General features: G+C 38.9%; 1 protein-coding gene across 1 annotated transcript; it reads left to right on the forward strand.

Annotated features, from left to right (window-relative positions):
- The first annotated feature begins 975 nt into the window (after positions 1-975).
- Positions 976-20,999, forward strand: SMC2 (structural maintenance of chromosomes 2). Its single transcript, XM_068422955.1, has 24 exons — positions 976-1,143; positions 2,056-2,205; positions 2,931-3,053; positions 3,986-4,024; positions 4,208-4,318; positions 4,495-4,539; positions 5,041-5,274; positions 5,974-6,123; positions 6,801-7,034; positions 7,906-8,065; positions 10,036-10,153; positions 10,940-11,078; positions 11,326-11,445; positions 11,768-11,972; positions 12,553-12,688; positions 13,717-13,841; positions 14,686-14,879; positions 15,158-15,301; positions 15,556-15,750; positions 16,285-16,485; positions 17,323-17,439; positions 18,727-18,887; positions 19,755-19,902; positions 20,802-20,999. The coding sequence occupies exons 1-24, from the start codon at positions 976-978 to the stop codon at positions 20,997-20,999; spliced, it is 3,615 nt and encodes a 1,204-aa protein (XP_068279056.1).
- The last annotated feature ends 1,970 nt before the right edge of the window (positions 21,000-22,969 follow it).

A 22,969-nucleotide genomic window follows, 5' to 3' on the forward strand; every position in this document is an offset into this window, starting at 1 on the left:
GCGCCCGCCCGCCGCGCCTGCCTGACGTGAGGGCCCCCGCCGCTCCCTCATGCTGAGAGGCTGCGTTACGGATGTGCTCCCTCCTTCTCTGAAGAGGAATGCGGAGGGGAGCGAGTCCCTCTCCTCTCTCGCCCAGGAGGGGAGCAGCTGGGCCGCCTGAGGCAGGCAGCGCAGGGGCAGCCGCCATCAGGCGCCTCCTCTAACGGCCGCCGACTCGGCGCCAAAATTCAATCGTTGGAGGCGGCGGTGAGCGGCCGGCGGTGAGGCACCGGGGCTCGGGGAGGGGGCCCGCCCGCGGCCGGGGCCCAGCCGGTTCCGGCGTCAGAGCCGCCAGCGAGGGCTCGCTTGGCAGCGGCATGTGCGGGGCTGTGGGGAGGCGCGGGGCCGTAGGCGGGAGCATGGGGGCAGGCGCCATGGCAGCGGGCAGGGTCAGGGTCAGGGAAGGGGCCGTGTTCACGGCGCCTCAGAGCCGAGGCTGGCCTTTTCCTGGGCTTCAGCCCTTCGCTGCGGTGGGGCTGAGCAGGTAGCAGTCCTGCAGGCTGGAAAGGGAGGCTTCCCTTCTGCCGGGTTCTGAAAGACACGGGCCTTCCCCTTTCCCTTCGTTGGCTGGTGCGCTAACGGCCAGCTGTGTGAGAAACCAGGGTTACGCCACAGTCTTCATACAAGTGTCGTGATGAACGCTGTGTTAAGTCACGTCGCTTAAAAACGTTGACGTGCAGATTATTGTTGGGATGCTTCCTGGGTCTGGGGTCCACTTGGAATTTTCCGTTAATAAATGCATGATCTTTTTGTTGTAAAAGGCATGTGTTCTTTCAATTATCTCACACATTTAGCTGTTTGTTTGGCATGCAGTATGATTCGTTTGCTGCTGCTTCTTTCTTTTTTTCCTTGAAATATCTAGGATTATAATCTAGATACGTTTCTTCGTGCTCGTGGGAGGAATACTGTGCCTGATCCTGTAGGAACATAGAGAACATGTACATCAAATCAATTGTTCTTGAAGGATTCAAATCCTATGCTCAGAGGACAGAAGTTTGTGGCTTTGACCCATTATTCAATGCCATTACTGGCTTGAACGGCAGTGGCAAATCCAATATCTTGGACTCAATCTGTTTCCTGTTGGGAATCACCAATCTGTCACAGGTAAAGAGAGAGGGCGCATTTAAGAAAGGTCTTTCTTCTGTCAGCAACGTTTCGTACTACTCTTGAGTAATCTCTGATGGAAGACCTGAAGTGGTGCTTCTACCAAAAAATAGTTTTATTTATTTGGATTTTTCGTTACATAAAACTGGGTCTCTGTCATTCTTGCTCATTCTTACATTAAGATTGAATTACACTTTCATCAATATACTACAGTAGCTCAAAGTATGCAGCTTAGAACATTAGACTAAAAATACCTACTTAAAAGGTAGCAGCCTCAAGCCAAAGATCTTTTGCAGCTAAAGGCACTAACTTGTTTATTTGTAATAAACTTTTTCACTTCTGGATTGGGTCTTAAAGTTTGGCCAACTGGTTCACCAGAAAAAAATAAGCTGGTTTTCATGTAATGCCTGTTATTTAAAAGTTGATATATCTGCTTTACTCTTATAAAAAAATTGTGTGCTCTGAGATCAATTTGAATCTCTTGTTTCCAGGTGATTTTCTTTCTTCTCCCCTGCCTCCCCATAATTGTAGACAAATCTAGCAGACCTCCAAGGAACACTTTCTGATTCATTTCGCTATGAACGACATTAGCAATAATAAATGCTCTTAAAGTAAACATACTGGTGACTGGAATAGTCATCTGGCTTTTTTTTAAAAAAAACATTCAGTTTTTGTCAGTAATCTCATGCAGAAACAATTAGCTGGCTCACTAAAACTAGACTGGCACACTCTGCCTGTGTTTTTACAGTGCTAGCACCTTGCAGCTCCCATATGTCCGTCTCTTACATGAACTCTTAAATCTACAGCTAGATCTGCATTTTTTTCATTCATTTCTCCAAAATCTGCAGTAGTGCACTGAAGCTGTGTAATGAATTTCTTGCAAAAATGTATTTTTCTGTTCCATGGATTTAGGTGCGAGCTTCAAACTTGCAAGACCTAGTTTACAAAAATGGGCAAGCTGGAATTACTAAAGCAACTGTGTCTATTACCTTTGACAACTCTGACAAGAAACGAAGTCCATTGGGATTTGAAGCTAATGATGAGATCACCATCACTAGGCAGGTGAGTCTTTAATATCTGTATTGCTCAGTAACCTATATACATTTTTACCATGCTCAACTGAGTGACTTTTCAAGGATTAAAAAAAAGTAATTTTTAAAGTTCCTGAGCTTTTGAATTGAGACAGTGCTTCTATAGTGTAGTTAGTAACACAAACTGTAGAAGCAGATCCTGCGTACTAGATAAAAAAAAAAAAAGGAATTGCTTGGGAAATTAGTTTAATATTGTTAAAAGTATTATATCAATAATGTTTTCTATGGACTTGCATGGAAACATAATAATAATGAAATAATGTTCCTATAGCAAGTTATAATTTTCTCTTTTGTGGCTTTTTTCTTCTGCTTTCATATTTTCCTCTTAATGTCTGAACTGTGTCTTAAATTTGGTCTCCAAGAACAAAGGAACCTTTATCTTTCTGATGAAGATGTCTCCCAAGTTGGGGTTTTTTTTTGAAAAAAAGTGAAAACTTGTGGAATTTGGAAATTTTCTTGTTGATATTACCCTCAATGACTGTTTTTCCTTATGTTTTACTTGAATATTTTACATGTCTCTTCAGTCCAACAAGATCTCTTTTGATGTTCTGTATAGTATGCATATGTATGTGTATGCAAAGATACAATATATGGGATTTGCTCAGATTTTTTATTCTTCATTACAGTTGGTAATCTCATAATGTCAAGTCATTTTTAAATCACTTAAAGTTTCTTCCATTTCTTTTCCTTCTCCAGGTTGTCATTGGAGGTAGAAATAAGTATCTTATCAATGGTGTGAATGCTACCAACATTCGCGTGCAGGATCTCTTCTGTTCCGTCGGCCTCAATGTCAATAACCCTCACTTCCTCATTATGCAGGTATTGCATGCATCTTTATAAAATCCAGAAAGAATAGAAGTTGCACTAAATTTGAGGCAGGATAGATAGGAAGAACACTTAATTTCCTTATCAGAGAAAAGCAACTTCTTATCAAGTAAAAATCAAATGTCTGTTAAGTAGTTAAGATTTCCAGTACAGCATAGTTTGACCCTAAAAAAACGTGTCTTGTAGCACAAGACCTCATGTAGCCCTCATACAGCAAGCTTTTTCTAAAACATATTCCAATTTTATTTTCCTTTGTGTCTCTAACAGATAGGTGTTGCTTTTATTATTATGCTAAAAAGACAGAGATTTTTTCTTTCCTATTGTGTGTGTTTCATGTTAGACAATATTTTGAATGATGTTGATATACCTGCTTTCTTAAGTCACAATTAATAAAGGAAGAGCTGAGCAATTGAAAAGACCCTTACAAACATCAACACAAGGGACTAGACAGATCCCTGAATAATAAAACAGAGCAGGATTTACTGTTTCAAATGCAACTGTCCCAACTTGTGGGAGAGTGCGGAAGGGCAGTTTTGCACCTGTTCTTCTTCCCCCTAGTTAACACGTGAGCTAAATCTCCAAAAAGCCAGTTTATGACTAAGAGCTTATTCAACATCATCAACTCAGTAAGACTCTAGAACAAAATATGCATGTTATTGCTTTAAGATGTAATTGGGAATGTGAAGGATGAGCCTAAGATGAGATATAAGGGTCATTTCAAACTTGCTGCCTGAAGAAGTGACTTGTTTGAACTTTCAAAAACACAACAATTGAGTAAACTAGATTGTCCTTGTAGCAAAAAAATAAAAATCATGTTTGAGCTTATAACCTATAAAAATGAGTGGGGTTTTTTGGGTTTGAGGTTTTGGTTTTTTACTATTGCATGGTACACAACTGCCATTCTTGTTTTATCTTTCTGTCATCAGGGACGAATTACCAAGGTTTTAAATATGAAGCCACCAGAGGTAAGAAAAGTGTGGGAGTTTTTTGTCTGAAGTTTTACTGATTTGGTTGAATGACAAGAATCAGTATTGGGGGGTGACAAAAAAAAAGGTATCAGAGGAGATGAGCTGTTCAACTCAGTTCTGAGTTGCACCTATCTAACATAAGAAGAAACATAAAATTTTTGTCACATTGCTTTATTTTAGATTTTAGCTATGATTGAAGAAGCAGCTGGTACTAGGATGTATGAATGCAAGAAAATAGCTGTCCAGAAAACCATAGAGAAGAAGGAAGCCAAACTGAAAGACATTAAAACGGTACTACATGTTGGAAAATACAGGGGTTTTTATATTTGTTAAAGCTAACAATAACTAGCGTAGTGTGGTTTTTAACTTGTAGAATATTTCATTTCTGCACCTGGAACTAGGTATTAATGTGTAGATGTATGAGAGTTTTAAAAATCTTCATATAAATGTTCTGGTTTGTGTTTCAGGTCTTAGATGAGGAGATCACTCCAACTTTACAGAAACTGAAAGAGGTATGGAAAAATTAGAAGAGTGGTAGGGCCCTGAATGTACTGAAAAAATACTTTCAGCTACCCTGAACTAGTATGTGGTGGCTAAAACAGTAGCATGTTTTCAAGCTTTGTAGAAACTTTTAAGAGAGATTAATTTTATCTTCTGTCCAAATACAGAAAATGTGACATTCAGGACTTCCAGGAAATCCTAGAGGGGAATGTAGAGAGAAGGAAGAGAACTAGATAAAAATAGAAGATAAAAACATATCTTAGTTCTGAAAAAATTTGTGTCAGGTGATATTTCTGCTCTACAATCAATTGTACAAGTATTGTTTTATCTAAGATTTTCTTAAGCAGGCCTGCAATGTACAATACCGAATATGTTACTTAACATGGAGAATCCTTCCTCTTATCTACAAATAATAATGTTAATAGAAGTGCTTAGAAGATTTCTATAACAGTCCTACTTAATATTATTTTTCCGTCAAATTTTAGAGGGTTTTTTTATTGGTGTCTTTTCAGGAACGAGCATGCTATCTAGAATACCAAAAAGTAATACGAGCAATAGAATATTTAAGCCGCCTCTCTATAGCTTATCAGTTTGTACTGGCTGAAGAGACAAGGGTATCCTCTGCTGAAGTGTTAAAGGAAATGCAGGCTAATATGGAGAAGCTTCGGGAATCAATGGCTGAAAGTGAAAAGAAGGTGAGACAACTTAATGAAGAAGTAACGGAGATGGAAAAGAACAGGGATAAGGTAAGTGAGAACAGAGCTGTGCTCATCTGAATACAAGGAGTTATATGAGAAGGGAATTATTTTTACAGATAATATACCTTCGAATTTTTATCTTCTTCTGGTGGGCTGTTTAGATTATACACTGCTCATTGTCATACTTAGCCATTGTCTGAAAGACAGACATCCATTTAAAGTTTTCATTTGTCTGAAATGCTTTACTTCCAACCTCTGTAAATGAATCCTAACTGAAGAATAGAAACTGTTTGCCCTCATGTTTCCACTCTGTGCATTCAATGGTAAGTTTTGCCAGAGATTTTTTCCCTCCTTTTATGTTGATGTCTCAAAAGAAATACAGTTCAAGTAGGAAACTCTTATTCAACAAAAATCAGTACTGACCTCAGTTTTGGGGGCAGTAAATTTGGTTAGATGCAGAATGGCGCATAGGGTCTTTGGATGCCTAAATGCAGCTTTTGTACAGGGACAGTGTCCCATGACATGGGATGATGTGGGGCTTCAGCAGTGGCTTCAAGTTAGTTTGGATTTCAGAGGAAAGAGATGTTCTGACCTGTTTGCATTGGAGTCTAACTGTCTGCTTGACCATATAGCTGCTTCTTCTGTAGCCTGCTTCTTCTACATCTACCTGTGAACAGAAGATGAAATATTACAAATACTGTATCCGTTTCTTAGGCTAAATTAAATTTCCTTTACTTCTGATTGTAGGAAGTTGGTGGTACGCTGCATTCACTGGAAGATGCGCTTTCAGAAATTCAAAGAGTTTATACTAGAGCACAAAGTGCCCTTGATCTCAAGAAGCAAAACTTAAAAAGTGAAGAGAATAAGTACAAAGAACTGGTAAAAAGTATGCAGGAGGTAAGACCTTTGTATATATTTTTCTTTAAACACTAAATTAATTCATATTGGGGGGGACAACAGCTTTTTCTTACCTATTATGATAAGAAAAATCCTATGATTGGCAAGAATTACATCAGGAAAGCAGAAACAAATGACAAGGGCATTGTTTGATTTGTGCAGCATAGGTAGTGTGTTCCCATTAGAAACCAATGGGATGCATATACGAAGAAAGTGCTACTCTTTATGGTTGCCAACCTTCTATTAAGCTCAGGAGAGATCCCTATAGCTTCAAAAGTATTACGCTCTCTGGACATGGACACAGTATTCTTAAAATTAAAGGAGAAACTTCTACATTGCATGTTTCTGACAGCTGATTTTTTTTTTTATGCAAGAGGAGCACTGAAGATTACTTCACTTTTTAGATATTGGGAAGAAAAAGCTATTTCTACTAGTTCTTGGGCAGTTGTCATCTCTTCTTGTATTTCATTTTTCTGTAGGTCTTCAGTGCACTCATGGGGCAAGTACACACTTGAAAACATGCAAAGACAAGTTGTAAGATCACAAAATCTGACAAAGGGTCATAGAAATGCAGTTGATGAAACTACTCATAGCTTATCTAAACAACATGAATTTAAAGTTAATGGGACTCAAGTCCTCTCTTCCTTTTATTGTTTTTTTTCTTTGTTTTGCTGAAGGATTCTAAAGCATTAGCATCAAAGGAGAAAGAAGTAGAGAAGATAGAGAAAGACCTAAATGCTTTACAGGAAGCAAGTGCAAAAGATGCAGGTGCTTTAGCTGTAGCACAACAGCATTTTAATGCTGTGTCTGCTGGCTTGTCCAGCAATGATGATGGGGAAGAAGCTACTCTTGCTGGGCAAATGATGACCTGCAAAAATGAAATCAGCAAAGCAGTCACAGAGGCTAAACAGGTAAGAATAAAAGCTCTGCTTGTCTCAGACCCACCTTTCTGCTTCTTATGAAAATTGTCTAAAAACCAAATGACACACTCTTGAAAGGTCAGTGAAAAGATTTGCAGAATATCTATGCAAGGTATTTTACAAGTGGGCATATGCATTAAGGTGACTTTTAGGTAAAACAGGTCATTAAAAAAATAAAAGTATCTTTGTATAGATATAGACAAATAGGGAAAAGCTATAACATTGCTGTGAGGAAGCATAGAACTGGCACTTGAAACACAAAGTAAGACAGTACTCAGATGACTGACAATATTGGATAGGAAGAAATTAAGACTGCTGTCTATGATATGCATTCATACTATAGAGATTTCTACAGTAAAACTTAATAGAATGAAAACAAAGAGGCCTGAGACTGTGAATGGAGACTTCAGAAGAAACTTTTCTCCTCAGTTGAATTATGTGCTAGTCACATGACTGAAACAGATGCCACTTGTTTTGTCTTAAGATAGGAAACCTCTTTTGGGGTAGTTGGAATTTAAATTTTCAAAGTTGAAAGTGCACCTTGCTTGTCTCACTTAAGGAAAAACTCTTGGGGAAAATAACGAGGATGGCTGTGTCCCATGTTATTTTACCCTTGTTTCTTCTCAGACTCTATTCATGTGCTAATATGAGTTATTGTATCCAAATACATGATTTATGTGTTTTATTTCCAAATCACCTCTGCCCTTACTTTCAAAAGCCAAGGCTGCTTTTTGGCATTTCTGCAACTAGTCGCAACTTTTACAAATTATGTGAGCACCTTATTAGTGCAAGCGTTCTAAATCTGCACCTGCAAGATTCTCTTTAAAGATCTTCTGGTTCCGTATTTTCTTATTTCTTACAGGCTCAAATGAAGCTGAATTATGCACAAAAAGAATTAAAGACAAAACAAGCTGAAGTTAAAAAGATGGACGGAGGCTACAAGAAAGACCAAGAAGCACTTGAAGCTGTCAGAAAAACAAAAGAAAAACTAGAGAATGAAATGAAGAAACTGAACTATGAAGGTCTGTGCAGGGTTCTGGTGCATAATTTTGGGAGAATCTGAAAATATAGAAGTATGGAGTTGACCTTGGCTGGCTGCCAGGTGCCCAGCCAGTTGCTGTGTCACTCCCCTCCTCAACTGGACAGGGGAGACAAAATATGACGAAAGGCTTTTGGGTCGAGATGAAGACAGGATGATCACTCAGCAATTACTGTCACAGGCAAAACAGCCTCAACTTGAGGAAATTAAATTAATTTATTACCAATCAAATCAGAGTAGGACAATGAGAAATAGAAACAAACCTTAAAAAACCTCCATCCCCCGCCCCCGCTCCCTTCTTATCAGGCTTACCTTCACTCCCAATTTTCTCTACCTCCTCCCTCTTAGCTGTGCAGGGGGATGGAGAATGGGGATTGCAGTCAGTTCATTTTGCATTGCCACTGCCACTCCCTCCTCACGCTCTTCCCTTGCTCCAGCGTTGTGTCGCACCCACAGGAGACAGTCTTTCACGAACTTCTCCAATGCCCGTCCTTCCCACGGGCTGCAGTTCTTCATGAACTGCTCCAGCGTGGGACATTTCCATGGGATGCAGTCCTTCAGGGACAGACTGCTCCAGCAGGGGTCCCTCATGGGGTCACAGGTCCTACCAGGAGCCAGCTCCAGCGTGGGCTTCCCACAGGGTCACAGCCTCCGGCGTGCATCCACCTGCTCCGGCATGGGGTCCTCCATGAGCTGCAGGTGGATATCTGCTCCACTGTTAACCTCCGTGGGCTGCAGAGACACAGCCTGCCTCACTGTGATCTTCCCAACAGGCTGCAGGGGAATCTCTGCTCCAGCACCTGGAGGTCCTCCCACTCCTTCTTCACTGACCTTGGTGTTTGCAGAGTTGTTCCTCTCACGTGTTCTCACTCCTCTCTCTGTCTGCTGTTGCGCAGCACTTTTTACCCCTTCTTAAATATGTTATGACAGAGGTGCTACCAACATCGCTGATGGGCTCAGCCTTGGCCAGCAGCGGGTCTGTCTCGGAGCTGCCTGGAACTGGCTGTGTCAGACACAGAAGCAAAGGAAAACAAAAAGATTTACTCTGCTTCACATCAGCAGGCAATGTCCAGCCACGTCCTAGGAAGTAAGGTCTCAGTAGGTGTAGCGGCTGGTCTGGAAGACAAAAGTCTTAATAATGAATGCCCCCTCCCCTCCTCCTTTCTCTTAGCTTTTATTGCTGAGCGTGTCTTCATATGGTATGGAATATCACTTGGGTCAGCTGTCCTGCCTATGTCCCCTCCCAGTCTCTTGCCCACCCCCAGCCTATTGGCCTTTGGAGGCAGGGGGTGGGACATCCTTGATGTTGCGGGAGCATTGCTTTGCAGCAGCCAAAACACTGGTGTGTTATCAACACTTCTACTAGAAATACATGGCACAGCACCATGAGAGCTGCTACGGGGAAAGTTAACTCCATCTCAGCCAGACTCAACACAAGAAGGAACTGAAAAACCAAGTATGCTGCTTTCATGCACAAAGAAGTTTCTCTGGTCAAAGCTCTGCAAGCTCTTCCACAGATAATAGCGTAAAATAATTTGATTTTATAAATTTTAGACCAAATATTTTCAAGTTTGATAGAAAATGTAAATTCCGTCTAAAATTTAGGTGGAAAAAGTGACCAGCCTCCCTATTCCTTCCTGGTTTTCCCTACCTAAAACACTTCTTAAATTTCATTTCTCATTCCAGGTAACATTTGTTATGGAAGCTACTCAAAACTGTAAATTCATATTCCAGAATGACATTCGGAGAAGCACATTAGACTTTAAACTCTTTCTTTGCATGTCTTCATATTGTAATGGTGTTAATTTGTCTAAACTGGAAATATACAAAGAATTTTAGAAAGTTTAAGTAGTCTCTACATATATGTATATTAACAGTATAGCTTACTAATTTTTAAGCTAATAGATTTCTGTGCTCTGGATGTTTATCTGCTGTTTGTGTTCAACTCTTAAGAAGAGAAAGAAGAAGCCCTTTTAGCGAAAAAGAAGGCATTGACTTGTGACATCAGCCGACTGAGAGAATTGTATGAAGGCTTAATGGCAAAGTTTCCTCATCTACAGTTTGAATACAAGTAAGATCTCAGTGTGATCCTAAAAGACATTTGAAAGTGCTTTTTGGGGCATTTTATGTGTGGTTTATGGTACTTAGAGGATAATTCCACCGGTTGCTTAGTTGGTGCTTTCCTTTTAGTGTCAGTGAATAATGACTGTCTTACCTGTGATGCATGTGAAGGTGGGAAGGGGGAGGAAGTCAGGAAATGTTGACTAAATTAATGGGCAGCAGGGAAAGTGATACAGCCATTCTTAAACGTCAGCCTTATCAAAATCACTGGAATTTAAAAGTTTTGTATGATGGTGCTTGCAAGCCATAACTCACCTTCAGTAGCTAAAACTGTAGAATCCAAAGGTCTCAATTGCAAAAGTATGTAATCATTACTTTTCAGAGTCCTGCCTGAGGACTGTGAGTAGGCTTCCTCTGTGGAAGTCAACATTGTATCTGTCTCCACCAATCAAATATATGTATTCCCAGATTTATTTGCTTATGTATTAATCAGTTTGAACATATGCCTATAGGTGTGCTAATAATAGGACCTATAGTAAAAATCAATTGAAAATTGCACAAAAAATTATACCAAAATCAGGAAGGACATTCTTCTAATGACTTTGTAACTGACTCTGTATTGGGAAGTCTCTTGCCCTGAAGTAGGTAATTTAAACATTTTCTGTGGGGTTTTTTCCTAATAGAATTTAGAACTTCTTATACCAATATAATAAGCAGTATGAGTTTTTAAATATAATTTTTTTAAGTTGTGTAGTAGAGAAACAAACATGTTGTCATAATTTAAATTTATTTTAAGAGATCCAGAAAAAAATTGGAATCCAAACCATGTGAAAGGCCCTGTTGTGTCTCTTATCACTGTGAAAGATCCATCCAAAGCAAAAGCCTTAGAAGTGGTGGCTGGAGGGAAACTGTATAACATTATTGTGGATACAGAGGTATGTTTACTACTTTAATAGAGAACTCTGAATGTTGAGATGGGGTTGTGTGATTCAGGGTTAGCAAGCAAGTGCATTGTTACTGAATGCTTGGGAGGTGGTTTGGACCTATGTACATGTTTAAATTAGGTCATGAGAGTCATGCATAGTTACTGGCAACAATATATTCCTCTTGCAATGCCCTGTTGTCTTACTTTACAAAATCAGTTATGTATTCAGGCATGCTTTGTAACTCTTCTCATTTGAGGTTACTGGCAAAAAGCTTTTAGAAAAGGGTGAACTAAAACATCGATACACCATCATTCCACTGAATAAAATTTCAGCCAGGTGTGTTGGGGAAGACACAGTCAAGTTGGCCCAAACCTTGGTATGTAAATAAATACACTATTTACACTATTTTGCTTGTGTACATTTTGCATTTTTTTTCTTTGCTAAAAACATGGGCTTCTTAATGGTTACACTAACAAGAATTTCTATAGGGTTTGAGGGTGTCTTCATTTTATCTTTTTCCTTTATATCCTTTCAGCTATGTGATGTTTAAATGGATATTAATTATTCCACTTCTAACTGAAATTGTTTTTAAAAGTAACGATGTTTTTAGAAAGTGTTTTTATCAGGAGAAGACATAAATTAGATTTGAAAATTCTTATAACTTAAGGCATACTGATTGCATTTCATTTGATTTCTAGGCTGGTCATGATAACTTGCATTTAGCCCTTTCTCTGGTTGGGTATGAATCTGAATTGCAGAAAGCAATGGAATATGTCTTTGGAACAACACTGATCTGTAATAACATGGATAATGCTAAGAAAGTGACCTTTGACAAAAGGATAATGACAAGAAGTGTTACATTTGATGGAGATATGTTTGACCCTCAGGGGACTCTTCATGGAGGCAATTGCTGGTTTTATTCATATAATACTACTGTGTGTCTGTTGGTTTATTTACTGCTCTGCATGTTTTTTATAAAAATGAACAGTAACCTTTTTGTTTAGACTCGTACTGGGGATTATATGATCTGTTTGAGCAAAGATTTGTCAGTCTTGAGCTGAAATAAGATCGATTAGACGAAGGAAAAATTAATGGCAAACTATTTGCATAAAGTAGTTTAGATTTTAAATACTTAAATATTATTTGGCTATATAATCCTCCTGGCAGGAGAAATGCTTTGAATTAAAGCACTTTTTAAAGTAATTAATAATTAGTTTGAGGTAATTTAATTATAAAACGTTAGTTATTTCACAAGAAATGCATGTGTAGTATTCAAAGTCTGCAGAAATAAATTCTGTAACAGGAGGTAGTCTTTCTCCACTGAGAACCTCTGTTAACTGTAGCCTAGCTGCCTTTCTGTTTTGTAACTAAAACAAATCATCAACCTGCATCATTATTAACATTTAGAACTTGCTATTTGCCAGTGGTGAATCCACTAGTCTTAATTCCAATTAGCTTGACTTTGCTTTTTTTCACTGAACAGGTGCATGCTCACAGGCTGCGCCAATATTGTCTAAACTTCAAGAAATGAAAGATATTGAAGTAGAACTCAAGACAAAGGAATCTGAACTTGCGACTCTAGAGAAGGAGCTGGCAAGCTTGAAGAATGTTGCTGAAAAGTAAGGTTTGCCCTATGAAATGTCTATCGTTTCTCTTATGTGACTGAGTAAATGTAATATAAAGAAGTATTTTTGGAAGGCATATGGCTTGTTGAGAATGTAATATGCAGAAAATTTTTCCCTTTCTCCCCTTATCCCCCTCAATTTAATTTGTAAGTACAGCAGTCAACAAGCAAATTTAATTTTTAGATAACCCATGCAAGAAGACGTTATTTTAGGTAATACAGGAAAAAAAATGGCATACCATGTCTACTTGAAATCACTTGAAGTTTTCCAAAGCTTCATGAAGTCCAGTGAAGAATGGGTTTGTTCCAGTCACATTTTGTAACACCTATACAGAATTTCAGTTTTTCATAGCTCTTATTTTTCTCCCAAGAAAACATAAAGATACTAAAGGGGAATATCTTGAGTGATACTGCTGTAAGGATTTAAATTAAATAATTTTAAGTATATTTGATTTGAGCTATTCAGTTACTGAAGATCTTTTTAAAAGATGGAATATAAAAATCTGTTTAGTCAGTTCTGTAAAAATTCCATAAGGAGGTAGTGTTGTGTAATATGCTATCTACCAGCTGCATTTATTTTTCAAATTGTTTTGAGTTGTACTAGACTTCCAGAAACATGACCAAAAGGAAGAAGTAAGTTTTGCTTTTAGGTATTTTTTCTTTAATACTTCAGCCTGGCATCTGTCATGCTGCAGGTTGGAAAAACATGAGCTCTGAATTGTTGCCAAATTCCATGTGTTGCATTTATTTGTTTTTAATATATCTTATCAGGGCTACATAACCAGGAGTTACATATATAATAACTTACATAGCTACAAACGTCATAATTACTATTAAATAAATTATATCAGACTTTTATGCATTTAAGTTTATTTGTCCTACAGTCATCATTGTACCTCACATTAGAATGGGAATGTGAGTATTTCTTTATCTATTTATTTCTATGTCTACTTATTTCAACTTTGAAACTGAAGTGCTGGATACTCTTCATTATAGCCGTGTATATCATTACTGTCTTCAAAGGTACCGGCAACTGAAGCAGCAGTGGGAGATGAAGTCTGAGGAAGCAGAGCTGTTGCAAACGAAACTTCATCAAAGTGCTTATCACAAACAAGAGGAAGAGTTGCTTGGCCTGAAGAAAACCATTGGTGACAAATGTGTTCTTAATCTTTTAACTGAAACCTAATTGCTGAGAATGAGATGGATATTTGGCTGTTTGAGTAGCAGAATCTTTGCTTAAGAAAATATATTTGTCACGTTGAAAATACTAGCTTTATATTTTGGAATATGTAACAAATACAGAATTACAATAGACTTGCATAGAGGTGATTCACGTAAGGTGGGTCATTCTCTTGTAGTAAAGGTTATATTCTTATTAAGTGTTTTGTATACTTCATAAGAGAAGGAAAAATGTCTTTGCAGGGAAATTTTAAAATTGATTTAATCCCGTATTTGAGTAATCTTTGTTTTTTCCAAGCCATCTGTTTCTGGAGATATTTAAGGTTAGCAATGTAAATAGTTTACGTAACAAGAAGGCATTGCAAAGAAGTACTGTTCGTATAGCTAAGGAAAAATGTAGAAGGAAGCAAATGTAGCAATAAGTAAAACATCTAAAGAAAAAAGATGGACAGAAGTGATACATATGTAGACATAGTATTCTAGGGATGAGGTGATACCTTATTAGGTAGCTATCTGATTAACTACTTCTTGATTATACGATTTGGCATGCATGTGCCCCTGTCAAAGAAAAAAAAAGAAAAAAGGCTTATTTTCATTAATTTTAATGACTGGTTGTCTGTTTGGTGCCCTACCAATAGCTGGAAACAACAGCACACTGTCCTAATCATTGAAATAGCTGATTTCAGTAAGTAGCAAACATACAACCACTTTTTTCTGTTAGAGGCAAAGACAGATTTATTTCAGTTGGAGTTCAGGATGTAAATTTAAAGGTAAGAACAAGGCCCAATCTCAGTACTGTACTTCTTGATTCAGCGGAGTGTGAAGAGACATTGAAGAAAACTGAAGAGACCCAAAAGAAAGCAGAAGATAAATACAAGGTATTAGAGAACAAAATGAAAAATGCAGCAGCAGAATCTGAGAAAGAACTAAAAAATGCCCACCAGAAACTAGATGGTGCCAAGAAAAAGGCAGATGCTTCAAGCAAAAAAATGAAAGAAAAGCAGCAGGTAAAACTTAAAGCTTGTTGGCAGTTTTCTCAATGTGAAAAGTGGTTGCAGTAATCACAAAGTTTGATTCTCCTGAAGTTTTAGTACTGTCAGTTTTGGAATTTAATATATTACTCTGTAGTCACTGACATAGAAATTGCTGATGGTTTTTTGTGTGAGATTGCCTGCTTGCTGAATAACGGGTACTGTTAATCTTCTACAGCATTTACTATGTCAAACTGAATATTAATTATTTCCATTTAAGTATAACTGTAACAAATTTGAAAACATCTCTCTAGGAAGTTGAAGCTTTAGTTCTGGAACTTGCAGAGCTAAAACAAGAACAGGCCTCCTATGAACAACAGATTGCGGCTGTAGATAAAGCAATCAAATCGTACCAGGAGCAAGTTAATGCTATGGCAGCTGAGGTGTCTAAGACAAAGGTAAAAGCGAATACTGTGTTTTATTATCTGTGTTGATGTTACTGAAGATAGGATCCCCTAAAGCTCAAATTATAATGTGTATTTTGTTGTTTGGATTTTCTTGCCAGCACTCAATTATGTTTAGCCTAGGCAGATATTTTTTGGCTTTATTACCACATGTGAATTTCTTCTCCTTCCTTGCTGTGTCCTTCTAACAACTGTCTAAACCAGCCTTTAAAAGAAGCTAATAAATGGCTCTTTGATTTGCTTTTCAGGAATCTGTAGAGAAATCACAGAATGAGCTGGCCAAGCACAAGAAAGTACTTATGTTGCAGGATAAAGCAATTAAAGCCAAATCTGCAGAGATAGTAAAATACAGAGAACAAAATAATGAATTACAGCTTGAGGTTAAAACTTTAGAACACAACATCAGCAAACGTGAACAAGAGGCTGCTGCTGCTGCTGCCAAGGTATTTCAGAACTGTGCTTTTCCTTGCATCTTGTGACCAAGAGTGGTTATTTCCCTTGCCACATGCAAAGGAAATAGCCTTTTTTCTTAATAAGCACTGTCATATTTGCAGCTCTTGACGTGAAAGTTTCATCCCAGGAGGAGAGGGCGGAAATCGTAAATTGTAACACAGCTGGACTAATAGAGTAGATCATGGTGAGAGGGTGATCAATGAGAAGAACATTCTGACTGTAGGGACAAATTAAGTAACTAATTAAAGAAGCTAATCCTGAGATTTAGTGACAGTGGCTTAGTCCAGATATAGAAAAACATATTCCAAGTAAATGTGATGGGTATATGTGAAAGCTGCCTTAAAATCTTGGTTCATCTACAGTCTTGCAAATCACATGATGCATTGCAAAGGTACGCACCTGTGCTCCATTGGGATAGAAGAATTAATGTTGTAGAGTAATTTCAGGATGTTGATGATTTTCTTTTTTAATTCACATTTGAGAAGGCAAAGAAAAAATGCCTCAACATATCTTCTTGTTTACAGGTGACCAAAATGCTGAAAGAGTATGAGTGGATAGCTTCAGAGAGACCACTGTTTGGTCAGCCAAACACGGCCTATGACTTCAACACTAACAATCCTAAAGAAGCAGGTCAGAAGCTGCAGAAATTGCAGGAGAAAAAAGAGAAGTTGGGAAGGAACGTGAACATGAGAGCTATGAATATGCTGTCTGAGACAGAGGAGAAGGTAAACATTCCATGTTTTAACCTATAAAGATTGGGCAGGTTGGGTATATGGTATTATGTATAACATAGCTTTATATTTTCGTATGCTCTATTTCTGAATACACCAAAACCAAACATAAATCTTCATGAGATAGCAGGAAATCTTTTGTTAGACCTTTTATACTAATCTTACATTTTTTAACTGTTCACTTGTGCACTACTTTTCTAGGTTTGCATAATCTTGACTCTGGATGGTAAAAAGAATACTTTCATTCCTCCTTACCCCCGTCCATCCTAAGGTGGCAGCAGCAGCATTAGGCAAACTTTGTGATATCCATGATGGTATCTGAGAATTACATACTTCATTAAAGGTTGCAGATCAAAAAACTGTTCATCTTCAAGCATGACAGCTTGAAGGTGTTCCAGGGTTGTCCCAAATTCATCTGTATCTTGAGGCTGTTCCAGGATTGTCTCAAAACAGTCCACTGACTGACACTTCAACTTTTCTAGTACTGTTGCACAATTAGAAGTGGCCTGTTCTTCCTGTCACCCTTCAGAAGCATCCTTTCTTCTATGGAAAGGGAAAAGAAGCATGATTAACTTGAAAAGGAAGTGCAACTTTCAGAGTAATGTTTGTCTTCCCCTTTGCCAAGTGTTGAAAATTCTAATGCTTTAATTTGCAAATAATAGCCTAAAACTTAAATCCTGCATACAGCTAAATGAATGCTCTGAATTTCAATCATGTGGTTAATAGCTATGTCATGGTTACAAAAACAATAAACAGCAAAACTGTAAGATTACCATAAAATGTATTTGAGCACAAAGTTCATTGAAATCAATCTTCTTCTCATTGCACCAGTACAATGACTTAATGAAGAAAAAAAGGATTGTAGAGAATGACAAGTCAAAAATTCTTGCAACTATTGAAGAGCTTGACCAGAAGAAAACTGAAGCTTTATATATTGCTTGGAAAAAGGTATGACACTTGAAATCTAACCTTCAGATTTTAGCAGAGGATCAGATTTATCTTAGGATACTGTTTTGTGTATTTCTGTGGGGGAAAAAAAAAAGATGTCTCTTTCCAGAACAGATCTCCCTTGCCTAGTATTTAAATTACAAAACAACCATTTAATTTCTCCTGTTTCATCTAACTTGTGAGAATGAGACGTGAATTGTCTGAGAATTGTAAAGATACAGTTAAACCTGCAAAACTACTTTACCATTCCCTTTTAGTGCCTGGAAAAGTTTAAGGAAGGTTAAGCTACTGGCATGCTGAAATCATTGTCTGTCACATGGAAGTTGGACAAAGCAGTGATACAGTCTATTTTCCGTCGTGTTTGTTCAAGCCAATATTTGACCAGAGTTAAAACCTTCTGTTTCTGTGTAGCCCCATACAATGTGGGGCTGTGGACCTGGGCTACTGTTCCTGTCACTGATAGTATAGGTTTTACTGGAACAGAGCAACAGCTGATTTATGTTTCTGTTATCTAATCACTCTGCCTTCTTACTAGTTCTCTCATAACATGAAATATAACAAAAGTATAAAATTTTCCCCTTCTACATAGAAAGCTTTTGACACATTCTGCTGTACCAGGAGAAGTTGTACTTTAGCGCCTTTGATAAGATTGATTATATCAAAGATTAAATTGCTCACAGATGAAGTATTGGTTTTAATTATTACTGCCTGTACTCAAGATATCACTGACAAAATGGTACCTTTTGTCAATGGTGGTGGAATAAGTGCGTTCTCAGATGCATTCCTTGACCTAGGAAATTTTAACCTATGTTTACAAAGTGGCGTCCCATCCAATACCTGGACCTTGCTTAAGGAAGAAAAGGAGTGGGGAGGATGCCAGTGTGTGCCTGTTACAAGGTGCCTATACTTTTAGTAGTCCTTTAATTGGGAGAAATCACAATTTACCAGTTAATAAACCTGAGGTGGGGCATAACCATTTCCTTGTCTGGTAGCATAAAGAAGCCTTCCAATATTTCTTTCATCTGATCCTTCTAAAATGCTTAGTATAAGATGTCTTATAAATATATCCCTTGGTGTTGCCTCTCTTTTCAGTACAGAGAAAATAAAAGATTCCATATGCTAGTATTTTCCCACTATCCTGTATGTGCTAATCCTCAAGACATAAGAAGTCATTGGGTTAAGCTGGGCAAGACATCTAGAGGACAATGCAGCTTACCACCACGGTTTTAGCTGTTTGTGCTCTTGATTCAAGGCATGTACATACATCTTTTATGGTCTGACTTCTAGGTGAATGACGACTTTGGTTCAATTTTCTCAACGCTTCTACCAGGAGCCAAAGCTACACTAGCAGCCTGTAAAACCCAGAATGTCTTGGAGGGTCTGGAGTTCAGAGTTGCCTTAGGAAACACCTGGAAGGAAAACTTAACAGAACTTAGTGGAGGACAAAGGTTGGTGAACTTTGTGGGGTTTTTGTTTGTTTTACATTGCAATTGTGTATCTAGGTGATATGTCTAGCTAATTATCATTCAGAAAAGCAAAAAATGAATCTTTTCCTTGGTCAAGTCAGGGACTCTGTCCCCTTCCAACCTGACTTAATATTGAAAGCATGATTAATTCAGTTCAGCTCAAAGAGGAATCCAACTTAGAACGATGCATTACTCGGCATATGATAAAACAAACAAAATTTTACTCCATGGAGAAGTGACAAAAAAAAAGAATTGAGTGGTGAGAAAACTGCATGTAACTCTGGGTAGTACTGAGGTACTGCTGAATTGAATGCTCCAGCCTTTGAGTTGTAATCTCGAAAATCTCCATAAAGTTCTGCCCTGGTGTCACTAGTGTCAGGGTGACAGTTTTCTTCTCTGGTGATTAGAGCTACTGTGTAGGGTATGTGCTTCTTTGCAACTTCTAAGGAAAAATCTAACAAACTGAAAAGCAAAACCAGAATTTAGGAAGAGGTGAGACAGAGATACAGCACTTCCTGAAGGACAGAATGCCTCAAGAACTATACCTTGAAAAACAGCACTGCAAAACTCAGAATTGAAAATGAGTAAAGCAACAGCATGATTTTAAGTATCATCACCCAACTAACCTGATCTTCTGATAAAAGACTGAATAACATTTGCCATTTCTGGCAGAAGGCTTCACCTTTTGAAATCAGAAGTTGTGGCCGGAGCTGTCATTCTGTCTCTTCAGAACTCATAGCTTTAATCTGCTTTTGAGAGAGCATTTCGTTACTACCAAACAATTGTTTTCATAAGACAAAGCCTCTCAAACATGAGGGTAAAAGATAAGTTTCTTGTTCTCTATATTAGATCATTGGTGGCCCTGTCCTTGATCTTATCCATGCTTCTCTTCAAACCTGCCCCAATTTACATCTTGGATGAAGTGGATGCAGCCCTTGATCTCTCTCATACCCAGAATATCGGGCAGATGCTTCACGCTCATTTCAGACACTCTCAGGTATGATTTTGAAGCTATTGTGATCATCTGTTTATCCACATTGTTATTTTCAGAGGCAGTCTGCAACTGAGGAGTCTTAGCTGTTCAGGTATTTTATTCCAGAGATGTGTGTTGATTTCTTAAGTTGTTTCCACTGGAAGTTATGCTGATGATACGGCAACTGTGAAACTTCTGAGCCTTACATTTTAGTGTAAGCTGGTGTTGCAGTGCCTAAAAAACAGGTAGTAATAGGGAAGAGTATCTGTGATATGATTAATGTCAGGCATGACCCACATCCTGATTTTTTTTTTTTTTTTTTTGGCTAGAGTTCTTTAACCAGAGCTTTAAAAGTATTTTATTTTTGGCCCTGTTGGAATAAGCCAGGCACTAGTGGAAAGAATCTCTGTATCACTGTGGCCTATGCATGAAAAAAATCTGTAGAACTGAAGAAACTTACTACTCTGAGGGAAAGGCAGTACCCATCTCTGGTGGTAGGACATGGCCTTTCCAAATTATGGGAGGGAGGAGGGGAACATTTGTTACTAGTATTGTAAGATAATCTGAGCAATATCTTTAGACTATAAAAGATCCTGCATTCTTACAAAATCTGTGGCAACGTGTCTTCCAGTGATTGATGCACCATGAACAGGCGTTCTGTGTTGCGGCCTGTATCCTGGGCCAAGGGCAGGGATGAGGCCACAGCTGTACATCGTTAGCTGCAGACAATGTCTGGCCTGCGGGTGTACGTGAACCTGCTGAGCACATTCTGTTGGGCTTCATTACGTTTAGAGTATATTAAACCACCAAGGTATTAGCCAAATAAAGTAAAAGGGATCCTCTTTACAGAAGTCTTTTCCAGTGTTGTTTAATGTCTTTATTTGGATGGCAGCATTTACTTTAATCTTTTTGGTTGGTTTTAGTTTATTGTGGTGTCCTTGAAGGATGGAATGTTTAACAACGCCAACGTCCTCTACAAGACCAAGTTTGTGGATGGTGTATCCACCGTTGCAAGATACAATCAGGTTCGGAGCAGAAATAATGCACCTGCCCTCGAGAAAGTCTGTAAGAGGGCCAAAAGAGGACCTGGGAAAATGGGAAACTCCTTCCATGGCATTTGAGGTGCAGGAGCATCTTCTTAAGTGTTCTCTGTCCCCAGTCTATAGCTAGGCCAGGAGGAAATTCTCCAATTTTAACTTTTTTTTAAAAAGTATTTTAAATCTTGAAATACTCCTTTTATGTTTTAGCTTTTAGTTTACATCCACACCTCATTAAGAACTGAAATTCACAGGACCGTGTTGCCTGTACTTTTAGCTAAACTGGCCACCTGTATTCCTCTTGGTGTCCTGTAAGTAATTCCTGTCCAGTTGTACGCTACTGTAGTTAATTGTTTTTTAAGGAGAAAGCAATCACCAGCAATTTTAACTCTCAAGCTGTTTTTACAATTTTTGTGATTTGCTGTACTGATGTTTTTATCATTAAATATTCTAAACTACACAACCTGACTCTGTATGTGCTTTCCTTCCTCTCTGTTTTTCATCGAACAATGCCTACTCAGAATTAAACGCTTTCTCAATTTTGAACTTCCTGCTTTAATTCTCAAAGTTTGATTATTTAATTCTGTACTCTAAACATTAGGGGTAGAATTAAATATTTTTACACATGGATGGTTGTAATCAAATTGAGACATCCTGATGTGTCTTTTATTTTTGTCCAATGAACCCAGATACCAACATTATCCTGCTGCCTTCACTGGCCACAAGTACTGTGTCTGTGCAGCTAGTGCTCAGGAGGCACAAACCCAGCCTTGGGTGCAGTGCCACAGAGGGGTTCTCTGCTTGCCGCAGCATGGGAGAAGGACATGGACCCACCACCACCAGCGGCAGGCGAGCAGGGTGGGGGGGCCTATGGTCTGACGACATGTGTCTTGCCAGGTCATGCTCCAGCCATCTGGGAGCTAACATCCAAAACGTTTGTATGTATTTGCTCACTCTCCTCTGCTTAGCTGATTTCTTCCCCTACACACACACACACTCCGCCTTCCTTTCAGAATACCATTTAGAAAAGTAAATTTAATTGAGGCGGGGTTGGGGCAGAGGGGGGAATGTCCATGTCTGGAATAGTTGGGAAATACGAAGTTCCTGAGTATTATTTAAATAAATTCTCCATCTCATGGCCTTCTCTTCCATATATGTCTCTGTCCTGGTTTGGCCTAAACCAGGCCAATTTTCCTTTCAGTGATTTTTACTTTCAGCTAGGTCCCCTCTAGGTAACTGCACTTTCTGAAACTAACTGCATGCTTTGCAGACAGTGTCTGCTTCCAGGACTGATAACGCTCGAAGTTTGTAGTTATCACTGAGGCACCGGTAGGGATGTTGTGCAGAAAGGCTCTTGCTGTACTTGTTCTTAGAGAAACCAAGGTCACTGCTGAATTCCTCACTGCTTACGAGTGAAGAGCCGAAGGGGGGTCGCAGCTGCAGGGGGGAGCGGACAGGGCAGGTGACCCAAAACTGACCAACGAAGGTATTCTATCCCACACACTTCATTCTCGGTATAAAGTGGGGGGATCACGAGGGTCTCGCTCTCTTTCTGCTATGGCCAGTGTCCAAGGAGGACTCCGTCTGTTTTCCTGCTGCCCCCGATCCCGATCTGTGCATCCCTGAATCCAGCTCTCGACTGTCGCTGGGCCCAGCATGGGCCTCCCGGAGCCTGCCCTGCAGTGCCGGTGGTGATGTGGCTGCCTTCAGGGGAGCTCGATCTTGGTTTTGTATATGTATTTGTATATATTTGATTATTTCTATTATTATTATTATTATTATTATTATTATTATTATTCTCTTTTTCATTATTATGGTTTATTAAAACTGTTTTAACTTTCCAACCCAGAAGTCTCTCTCCCTTTTCCCTTTCCCTTTGCGGGGAGCGGGGAAGGGTTAACAGAGAGCATCTGCCACAGGTTTAATAGCCGGCCCAGCTTTAAACCGTGACAGATTTATTGTCGCCCAACGTGGGGCTCGAGAGAAGCTCCGACAGGTTGCTCTGATAAGTCGAATCCCAGCTCCAGTGGGAGGAGACCCGGAGAGTTCAGCCA

Source organism: Nyctibius grandis, chromosome Z, assembly GCF_013368605.1.
Source record: "Nyctibius grandis isolate bNycGra1 chromosome Z, bNycGra1.pri, whole genome shotgun sequence".
In the NCBI taxonomy this organism is placed as follows: domain Eukaryota; kingdom Metazoa; phylum Chordata; class Aves; order Nyctibiiformes; family Nyctibiidae; genus Nyctibius; species Nyctibius grandis.

Bases quoted from the DNA above. Each gene is read 5' to 3' on its own strand.
- SMC2 (XM_068422955.1), top strand. From the start codon at position 976: ATGTACATCAAATCAATTGTTCTTGAAGGATTCAAATCCTATGCTCAG. The intron at 8,066-10,035 runs GTCTGTGCAGGG...TCAACTCTTAAG, and splicing joins GAAGAAACTGAACTATGAAG to AAGAGAAAGAAGAAGCCCTT. The intron at 15,751-16,284 runs GTATTTCAGAAC...TCTTGTTTACAG, and splicing joins CTGCTGCTGCTGCTGCCAAG to GTGACCAAAATGCTGAAAGA.